This window comes from Eimeria tenella, genomic scaffold (genome assembly GCF_000499545.2).
Source record: "Eimeria tenella Houghton genomic scaffold, Eth_scaff95, whole genome shotgun sequence".
In the NCBI taxonomy this organism is placed as follows: domain Eukaryota; phylum Apicomplexa; class Conoidasida; order Eucoccidiorida; family Eimeriidae; genus Eimeria; species Eimeria tenella.
In genome coordinates, this window is record NW_013543472.1 from 105,402 (window position 1) to 115,411 (window position 10,010).

Consider the following 10,010-nt stretch of genomic DNA (forward strand, 5'->3'; position numbering starts at 1 on the left):
TTGTCCACTTTATGTCCTCCTGAACTATTTTTTCTCCAAGCTTTTCTCTATTCTGCACTTCAAAAGGCCAGTGCAGTCACTGAGTCCCATTTTCGCAGCCAAATTCAGTGGCACTAAAGTGTCGGCCTGTGTTTCCGTTGCAGCGGCAGACGGATTGAGAAAAGTGTAGTTGGACCTAGGTGTCTGTACACCTTATTTGCTGCTACAAATTGAACGTCAAATAGCCTGAAAATGCCTGCACACCTAAGCGCCTTTGCGAATCTTCCAGTGTGTACGAAACTGGTCAAAAAGCAGCAACAAAAGGCAGCTTTCATGCTTCACTTTGCTCCTGCCAGGCCCAACTCAAGTCCGGCGGCGCGCCCTCTGTGTGCTCCTGCAGGCTATATGAACAAGTGCACTTAGGTGTGGTTGAACTTGAAAGTTCGTAGCTGCTTTAGAGGCACAGATCTGCTTTGGGTGAAGACAGGAAAGGCGGCCTCGTGTTTACTTTGAAATATTCTTGAAGATGTGTTGTCTTGAAAGTCAAGCAGCTGGAGTGCAATGGGAAGAAACAGAAGCAGTAACAAAGCTAGATGTGAGGCCGAAAATTTCGAAGTTCTAATGAGACATTCCTGTTGGTGCTGCTGCTGCTGTTGCTGCTGTTTCTGCTGCTGTGTTGCCTCTGCCGTTCACAAGACAGCCTGCAGCAGTTGGCTGGGGGCAGGAGGTGTTCGCCACGTTTTCTATCTGTGAATGGCTTTAAAACATTAATCAAAATGTTTTATTTATTCAAATCAGTGATTAGGGACAAATATTAGATCAAAGCAGAGCTGTTGAGGGTCCCAGGGGCCCGCCTACTCCCCGTGCGTGTCCCATGCTGCTCTTCTTCGTCCTCCTTTCTGCATTTTAAAAGCAAATTACGAAATTCATTATTTAATTCGATTTCCAAGGGCAGCAAACCCGTAACTAACTGTGGCGGTTGTTCTGGCCCCTTTGCTCCATGTGTGAGACTTGAGCAACTGTAGATCTTTCATAACGTGAAACCAGCAGCAGCAGCAGCAGCAGCAGCAAGGACAGCAGCAACAGCACCAGAAGAAGCAGTAACACAGGTAGCAGCTCCAAGCCAAGTGGAAGGCCCCAAAATGGGGCCTGCTGCTCAGCGGCGCCCCCAGAAGGGCAGCGGCGTCGAGTCAGCAGCAGCTGCTTCTCCTTCTGCTGCAGCAGCAGCAGCAGAACCTCTAGTGCTGCGGCAGCGCGTAGGGTTCACCGAAATGTCCTTGGTTTACTTTCCTGGCTCGGAGGAGGCCCGGGGAATCGCCCTTGGCCCGTCTGCGTGGCTGTTGGTGATTGTGCTGTTGCTGCTGCTGCTGGGACTCCTGCGGCTGTTTTCAGGCCCTGATAGTGCTGCAGCTGCAGCAGCAGCAGAGTGACAGGCAGCAAAGCTGTCGGCACTGCTGCTGCTGATGCTGGCTTCGTACCCTGCGTGGCTACCGCAGCAGCAGAAGGCGAATCACATGCTGCAGCATTTGCTTCCTCTGCGTCGGTAGCTGGGGCATTGGCAGCAACAGAAGCCCCCGCAGCAGCAGTAGCAGCAGCAGCTGCTGCTGCTGCTGATGGAAACATTCCGATCTGCCTGAGCTGAGCGGCTACAGAGGCCCTCTACAGCCGGCCCTACTTCGCTTGAACGGAAACAGCAGCAGCAGCAGCAGCAGCAAATGCTGCAGCAGCAGCAGCAGCGGCAGAAGCCGCTGCTGCTTCGATGCAGTAACTGGGTGGCCAATCTTTTGCCTTTTTCTTTAGTCTTTAGTCTCATAGGACGACAGCCAAACGCAAAATCAAAAAACCATTTACGCCGTTCGAAGCAGCAGCAGCAGCAGCAGCAATTGCTGCTGCTGCTCCATCCAGCTGACACTGCACTTGCAACGGCACGCTGACGCTGCTGCCGCTGCGGAACCTTATATGTTCCTGCGCCGCTGCTGCTGCTGCTGCTTCGCTGCAGCAGCGACAGCAACTGAGCCTGCTGCAGCTGCTGTTGCTGCATCGCCTTTTGCGGCAGCAGCTACGCCAGCAGGTTGAGCTGCAGCAGCAAGAGAAGGCAATTCACTGCTCCTCTGCCGCAGCCAGCTGGCGTGCACAATCTGCTGCAGCAGCAGGCGCCGCTGCTGCAGCAACTGCTGCGCCCCACGGCGACACAGCAGCTCGCTGGAGGCGGTTTTCGGCAACTGCAAAGGGAGCTGCAGCAGCAGAAGCAGCAGCAGAAGCAGCAGCAGAAGCAGCAGCAGCGCGTACTGAACGTACATAACGTATAGAAGGAGCTGTACATACAGCCCGACTGCCCGGCGCCACTCTTTGGGCTCCTTTTTGCTGCTGCACTGCTTCCCCAACCAGCGTTACCCCAGCTGCAGCAGCACCAGCTGCTGCTGCTGCTGCTGCGGCAGCAGCTGCTGCTGTCGCTGCTGCATCTTCCGTTGCTGCTGGGCCAAACACGTCGCGCTCTGCGCGTATTTTGTGCTGATTGGTCACTTCTGGAATGGACTTGAGAACACCGTCTGCAGCAGCAGCCCTTGCTGCTGCTGCTGCTGCTGCCGGGTGCATGGAAAGAACCGTACTGTGTGGGCGCACTGCCGCTGCAGCAGCTGCTGCTGAAGCAACCGCCCCTGCAGCAACTGGCTGCTGCCGTGCTTGCTGCTTCTGCTGCAGCCTTGAGACGGGGTCGTACGACGCAGCTGTTTGGTGCTGCTGATGCAGCTGATTGCGACAGTGCTGCTGCCGCAGCAGCCGCACACCTAGGTCAGCAGCACTGGCTGCTGCTATGTGCTGCTGCTGCTGTACCACCACGCCCCAGAGGTGCAACAGCAGTCTTTCTAAGGCGACCGCGCCGGAGCAAAAGGGAGCAGCATTTGTCACAGCTGCAGCAGCAGCAGCAACGGTACAGCGCAGCGATACATCAAAACTCCCGAACTCTGCAGGCAGAGCTAAAGCTGCAGGACGGACACATGAAGTCACAGCTGCAGCAGCAGAAACAGCAGCTCGTAGAGTTACTGCTTACCTGCGTTCCAGCCCGAGAGAGGCGCACCCTCTGCAAGTAGACGGCCTAGCTTCGCCAGTTTGCTGCTGCTGTGTGCTGCTGCTGCTGCTGCTGCTGCCGAGCGTAGGCAGGAGAGCGTCTGGAGCTCATGCCGCACAAGGGCCAAAGCCAGCGCTGCCTCCACCTGCTGCTGCAGCAAAGACACAAACACGCAGCAAATCTCACTAGCAGCAAAACAGGGCATCGATGCTGCACCTGCTGTTCCCGCTGCTGCTGCTGCTGCAGTGTCACTCACATATGCTGCTTCTGCCCGCGCACTTGAGGATGCTTCGCCTCCCCAGAAATCCGCCCACCCGCAGCCTTTGCTGCAGCCCCTTGCGCCGCTTTGAGGGCGCTCCCGCCCTCCAATTACGCAGCAACGGCTGCTGCAGCTGCTGCTGCTGCAGCTGCTGCAGCTTGCTGCAGAGCCTCCTGCGGTGTACAAACGCCGAAATTCCGCGAGCAGCAGCTGACAACCCCGGTGCTTCCTGCGGCAGCTACAGCCAAAACATGGAGCAGGCGTGGTTTCCACGAGCTCGTCTGCGGCCATGCTGCTGCTCTTGCTGCTGCTGCTGCTGCCGCCTAACTGTAGCAGCAAGGAGGCCTCAATGAGCGGGCTTTGCAGCGCCGAGGTCGGCAAAAACAAAGCTGGTTGCCAAAAGAGCGCATGCCTATTGCTGCTGGGCTGCTGCTGCTTGTGCTGTTGAGGCATCTGCTGCTGCTGCTGCTGCTGCTGCTTGCGCTGCTGAGGCGTCTGCTGTAGCTGCTGCTGTTCGGCGCCCACAGCCGGGATGCTGCAACCTCGATTCGGGTCTTGTTCTGTGGCAGCTGCTGAGGGGTTCGCTTCAGCTGCTGCTTCTGCTGTTGCTGCTGCGGGCTCTGCAGCAGGAATCGAATTCACCTCAGGGCCTTCGGCTGGGCCAGCAGAAGCCCCTGTGGGCTCCGCAGCATCACGAGCTGCAGCAGCAGCTGCTGCTGCAGTCGCGTCCGCAGCCGCAGCTGCTTCTGCCTCACCGGCAGCTCCTGCTGCTAATGAGCTTGGCTCCCGCGGAGTTCCAGTGACTACGAGGTCGCCTTGTGGCTGCGGCGTCTTCCTGCTGCTGCAGGCAGCAGTTGCAGCAGCTGCTGCAGCAGCTGCTGCTTCGGCCCGATTAAAAGCAGCAGCCACATCTGAAACGCGCGAAGCATGACGCGCCGCTTCCGTAGAAGCGTTTGCTGCAGCAGCAGGAAAAAAAGCTGGGTCTGCTGGAGCAGAGAGGGGTATCATCAGCTGCGTGCTGCAGTGCATAAGATGCGATGCTGCAGCAGCAGCAGCCGCTGCTGCTGCTTGCTGCAGGCCCAGCAAGTGATTAAAGTCTCCCTGTAACTTCAAGCCTGCTGAAGCGTTGTGGTGAGACACATTCGACAGAATTCGGCCCCGCACTGCTGCTGCCGCAGCTGCTTCACTTGCCTGAAGAGCAAACAACCTGGGCGGTTGCTGCTGCTGCCACTGCTGCTGCAGTTGTATACTGCCCCCAAAGAGCAGCCGCACGTGCTGTGGCGGGCGGCAGCCAAAGAGGAGCAGCAGCAGCTGATCCCACCCAAAGGGAAAGAAGCTGCAGTTTGCGTGTGCGGACGTCGCAGGAGCAGCAGCAGCAGCAGCTCCTGCTGCTGCTGCTGCTGCTGCTGAATGCATGCAGTTCCCGTGCAGCGGCAGCAGCTGGCCGAGAGAGGCTGGGCGCAGCGCTGCAAGTGCAGCAAAGTTTGGCAGGTTGGAGAGGCTTTTGAGGTCCTTTAAGTGCTCAGCAGCAAACTCGTTCGCGACTTCCTGCTGCAGTTGCTCCTGCTGCTGCAGCTGCTGCAGCTGCAGCGGTGAGCAAGGGCTGCTGCTGGACTTGGGGTCTTCTGCTGCAGCGTTGAACAGACACCCCAGCAGCCACCGAGCCGTCAGCTGCATGCTGGGCATCGGGGCAGCAAACAGCGGCAGCAGCAACGTCTCAGGAGTCTTTGTGGGGCCTTCGCCTCCGCTGCTGCTGCTGCCGTTACTGCTGCTTTGAAAAAGGCGGAACCCCGCCGAAGCAGCAGCAGCAGCAGCAGCAGCTAGAGGGACGGCCTCAGCATATAGTACCCCTCCAATAGGCGCAGCAACTTGTTTTCCGCTGCTGCTTACCGTGTTGCTGCTAGGTGAGACCTCGATTCTGCTGCTGCTGCTGCCGTTGCTGCAGCTGCTGGTGTATCTGCTGCTGTGCGAGGGTAGCGGGGAGATGTCAATAAGGGACAGCCGAATGCCACAAACAAAAATGCTGTTAAGAACATATTTCGCCGCAGCAGGCTCTTTGTGCTGCTGCTGCTGCTGATGCTGCCCTTGCTGCTGCTGGTGCTGCTGCTGCTGCGGCTCGGGTTGCTGTTGCTGCGACTGCTGCCTCGGCTCTCTCACAAAGACGGCCTCAAGAGTTAGCGAGGGCTGCAAGACTGCATAAAGCCTCTTAATAAAGCCAAGTATTTGGGGCAGCATGACGTCTGCCTGCTGCTGCTGTTGCCGAGAATACGGCTGCTGCTGCTGCTGCTGCTGCAGCAGCCCCCTCATTTCCTCTACGAGGCCTCGCTGCACCGCAGTATGCAGCAGCAGCGACAAGAACTCTACAAAGCGGTCGCTGACGAGGCGCATGAGCCCATCCACGGACCCGAACAGGGGCAGCGACGCCGCTGCAGCAGCTGCAGCAGCAGCAGCAGCAGCGGCACTGGACGCTGCTGCTGCTGCTTCCAGAGCAAGTCGCCGCCTCTCTGCAAGTGATGCGTATGGGGACCCGTAAATCCAATTATGTGGGACTGGGGGAGGCAGCGGGTAGGCAGTTTGCATGCGCCGCAGCAGGTGCTGCTGCTGTTGCTGCTGCTGCTGCTCCTGATGCAGCACATGCGGGTGTGCCTGATGGTGGTGCCGCCGCTGTGCCATTTGCTGCAGCTGCAGCCGCTGTAGCATTTGGTGCTGCTGCTGTCGATGCAGCAGCTGCTGCAGCTGCTGCCGCTGCAGCCACCTCACTTCGTGCTGGTGAAACGAGAGGGCGTGCGAGCACCTGTTGCTGCTGCCTCTGCTGCTGCTGTACGGGAGGCCATTCAGCATGTCACCAGCCACAACAGCATTTGCTGCTGCTGCTGCTTCATCCCCTTCATCTGTGTCTGTCTCTTCTTCCGTCTCTGACCCAGCAGAGAGTGGCCCCTGGCTGGTGCCCTCTTGCAGCCAGCCTCCTGCTGCTGCTGCTGCTGCTGCTGACGTGCAGCCGCTGCTGCTGAATTCAGTTGCTGCAGCAGGACTCAGGGGGCTCACAGAAGACTCTGCCATCAGATACTGCGCTGCAGCAGACAAAAGCGGAGTGACACGCAGCAGCGGTGCCGCTGCTGCTGCTGCTGATGCTTGCTGCTGCTGCTGCAACGGGTACCGCTCCAAAAGTTGCTGCTGGACTTGAAGGCCAGAAAGCTGGTGAGGAGCAAACAGACGCAGCGCAGCACCAATCAGCAGCAGCTGCTGCCTCGCAGCAGCCGAAGCTGCTGCTGCTGCTGGTAAACCCCAAGTGTCGACATGCTGCTGCAGCAGCAGCGGGAGCCGCCTCTTCAGATTTTGCCGCTGACTGCTGCGAGCGGCACCCTGAGGCTCGCTCTTCCCAACATATTGCTGCTGCTGTTGCTGTTGCTGCTGCTGCTGCTGCTCTTGCTGCTGCTGCTCAAGGAGAGGGCAGTGGTAGTTCACGGCCTCAGTCCAGGCAGCAGCAAATGCGTCGGAAGCAAACAGCACAAACGAAGTGCTGCTAAGTGCTGCACTCCGCAGGCACTGAGACAAATAGCCGCAAGCAGCTCTTCCTGTTGCTGCTGCTTCTGTCTTCGTCTGAGCTGCTGCTGCCGTTGCTGCTGAAACTGCAGCAGCGGAGTCGCCAAGAAGCGTCTCTTGCAGCAGCAGCAACCTGTCTCTGTCGGGAAGCAGCACAAGGGCGGTGCTACACCAGTCTCCCGGAGCTGCTGCTTCTGCTGCAGCTCCTGCTGCTGCGGTGTCGTCTCCATGGAACTGCAGCAGCGGCAGAAGTGCAGCAGCAAGCTGCAGCAGCAGACCTGCATGCGCCTTCTTCAGGAAGGCCGAGATAGGCAGCAGCAGATCTCTGCCCCAATCAAAGACACAATGAGAAGCAGCAGGTGGGTACCAGCCAAGACAGAAGTAGGGGGGATATTCAGATTTGTCCATGTAGCTGCAGCTGTTGCTGCTGCTGCTGCTGCTTGGGGCCTGGTTTAAAACAGGAAGACTGCAGCTGCTGCCACTACCTCTGTCGCTGCAGTTGCTGCTGCACCGCTGCCTGCTGCCTCTTCTGCCATTGTAAGACGCATATGGCTGGGTCAAGTCATCGTAAGTGCCGCAGCTGTTGCTGCTGCTGCTGCGGCTGCTGCTGCTGCTGCTGCTGGTTGCGCTTTTTTGTATCCGTTCCAGGTGCTGCTGCAGCTGCTGCTGCATTTCCCAAGTCTGCTCCCAGCAAAACAGCTCGTCTTGCTTCCCATGCAGGAAGAGGCAGCTGCAGCAGAAGTTGGGGCTACTGAGGTCAGCAGCAACTGGCCAAACACTCCGCGGCACCACAAGAGATGCTGCTGCTGCTGGAACAAAACTTTTTGCTGCTGCGCGAATTGAGGTGTACGGACACTGCAACACGATGCCTCCCAGATTGTACAAATTCACGGAGCCGCCCCCGCTCCAGCACCTGCTGCTGCTGCTGCTGCTGCTGCTGCTGCTGCTCGTCGTGCGCCAGGCCCCCGAACAATTCGTCATTGCTGCTGCAGCTACCTGCGCAGCAACTACAGCCTCAGGGGTCGCGGAGCTGGGCGGCACGATGGCTGCTGCTGTTGCTGCTGCTGCTGCTGCTGAAGATGCGCACAAGTTGCTGCCGAGAATGGGGAAAAAAAGACGGGGCTGCAGCTGTTCGCAGCCATGGTGCTCGTTGTGTTGCTGCTGCTGCTGTTGTTGCTGCCGCTTGTGTGCAATTTGGAGCAGCTGGCGCTGCAGCCTGCTGCAGCGCCCATGCTGGTGCTTCTGCTGCTGCCGAAAAGCAGCACTAAATGCTGCAGCAGCACGAGTCACAGGCCCTGCCCCGATGCTGCAGCCCCACAAAACAACTCTTGCTGCTGGCCACCGCAGGTGCAGCAGCACAAATGACAGCACTGACTGCAGGCAAATATCAACAGACTCTTCACTGGCTCTTCCTGCGCGCAAACCCGACACTTTGCTGCTGCTCTTGCTGCTGCTTTTGCTGCTGTTCGCTGCTGCTGGGCAAGCCCCTCTTCAGCCACTTCCATGCAGCAGCAGCAGCAGCAAAACGGCAGTAGCGGCAAAACGGCGGCAGCAGCGAAACGGCAGCAGCAGCAAAGCGGTAGCAGTAGCTACAGCGACAAGCCGGCATTCACAATACAAGCAGCAGCAGCAACAATCAAAAGATGCAGCAGCAAACCTTGGGAAAGGCCATATCCAGGGTAGTCGAAGGCCAAAACTGCAGCACCTGTCTTGCTTTGTGTCTGCTGCAGCAGCGGCAGCACATCTTTTAGGTCGCTGCCATTGCCATGGGCATAAATAAGAAGAAAGGGGCAGCAAGCTGCTGCTGCTGCTGACCGCAGCGACCCGAGAGCAGCACGGGCCGTCCGCAGCAGCACAGGGGAAGCAGCAGCACCCAAAAAAGAGGCAGCTGGCGGCGCCTCCGCTGCTGCTGCTGCTGCTGCAGCGGCAACGGCAGGGGCGTCGCTCACTGCATTGCTGCCTTCCCGCTTGCCGCTAGAGTCTGGTTGGTCTGCTGCTGCTGCAGCAGCAGCAGCGGCTGCTGCTGCTGCTGGGGGCGCACAGTGAAAGCAAGAGCAGCACCCCTTTTCCTCTACTGGCTTCTGTCCCGAGACAAGCACGCAGCAGCAGCAGCAGCTGCTGCTGCAGCAGTAGCCGCTCCAGTCCGTGTCTTGGTTGAGCTGCCTCCGCAGCCTTTCTGCTGCTGTTTGCTGCTGCCCGCTATTGCCTGTTGCTGTGTGCTGCTGCTTGCTGCTGTGCGCTGCGGCTTGCTGCTCTCTCCTACTTGCTGCTGTGCGCTGCTGCTTGCTGCCGTGTGTCGCTGCGTGCTGCAGTGAGCTGCTGCTCGCTGCTGGATAGTGTGGCCTGCAACTGCCTGCTGCTGTGTGCTGCTGCCTGCTGCTGTTTGCTGCTGCTGCTGTGTGCTGCGGCCTGCTGCTGCACCACCGCCTGCGGGAGCAGCAGCAGTGCCTGCTATCGTCCCGCCGTTGTTATTTCCCTCTGTGTCATCGGGTGATATTTGCTGCTAATTAAGGCCGCTGCTGCTGCGGCACTTGCTGCTGAGTGCTGCTGCAGGGGGGCTCCGCAGGGCTGTGCCTCACCAGTGGGCCAGCCAGTCGACGCTGCTGCTGCTGCTGCTGCTGCTGCTGCTGTTGACGGTGGTGGTGGTATTTCTGCTGGTTATTTCAGTGAGCAGACACACTCTGTCTAGTCAATAAGATGCACTGGTTCCGCGCCGCGACTGGTGCCGCTACTACCCCTGCTGCTGCTGCTGCTGCTGCTGCTGCTGTCTTGGGTTTGTCTGCCTTGCTCGTCGCCGCTGCTGTTGCTCAGGTTGCAGGCCACACAAACTACCCAAGTAGCGCACGACTCATGTAGCAGCAATTTAAACGATTGCAGCTGCTGCTGCTGCAGTTGTTGCTGCTGCTGCTAGGGACCGTGCCCACGGGGCTGGTGGGAGCCGCGGCGGAGCGATACTGCGCTGCAGTGTCTTCGCTGCTGCAGCTGCTGCTTCTCTCGCAGCAAATTTGTTGAATTATTTGCCGCCAAAACTAAAAAGCTTAATATTCAAAAGATGCAGCAACTGCAACAATAGGAGCAGCAGCAGCAACGCAGCTGGCAAGCGCTGCTGCTTGACCGCCGGCTCGTGTGGCGGGGCGGGCGGGGCGCGAGACCCGGAGGAGA

At 58.7% G+C, this 10,010-nt stretch overlaps 1 protein-coding gene across 1 annotated transcript in view; it reads right to left on the bottom strand.

Moving 5' to 3' along the window:
- Window positions 1–2,079: 2,079 nt before the first annotated feature.
- ETH_00022045 (putative conserved eukaryotic alpha beta hydrolase, related) overlaps window positions 2,080–10,010 on the bottom strand; it is a gene marked incomplete at both ends in the record, with an annotated part of 8,140 nt that continues 209 nt past the window's right edge. Inside the window, 4 exons of the mRNA XM_013378714.1 lie at window positions 2,080–2,888; window positions 3,029–3,197; window positions 3,303–8,260; window positions 8,506–9,134. Coding sequence (XP_013234168.1) covers window positions 2,080–2,888; window positions 3,029–3,197; window positions 3,303–8,260; window positions 8,506–9,134 — 6,565 coding nt within the window. The remainder of the gene's footprint in view (window positions 2,889–3,028; window positions 3,198–3,302; window positions 8,261–8,505; window positions 9,135–10,010) is intronic.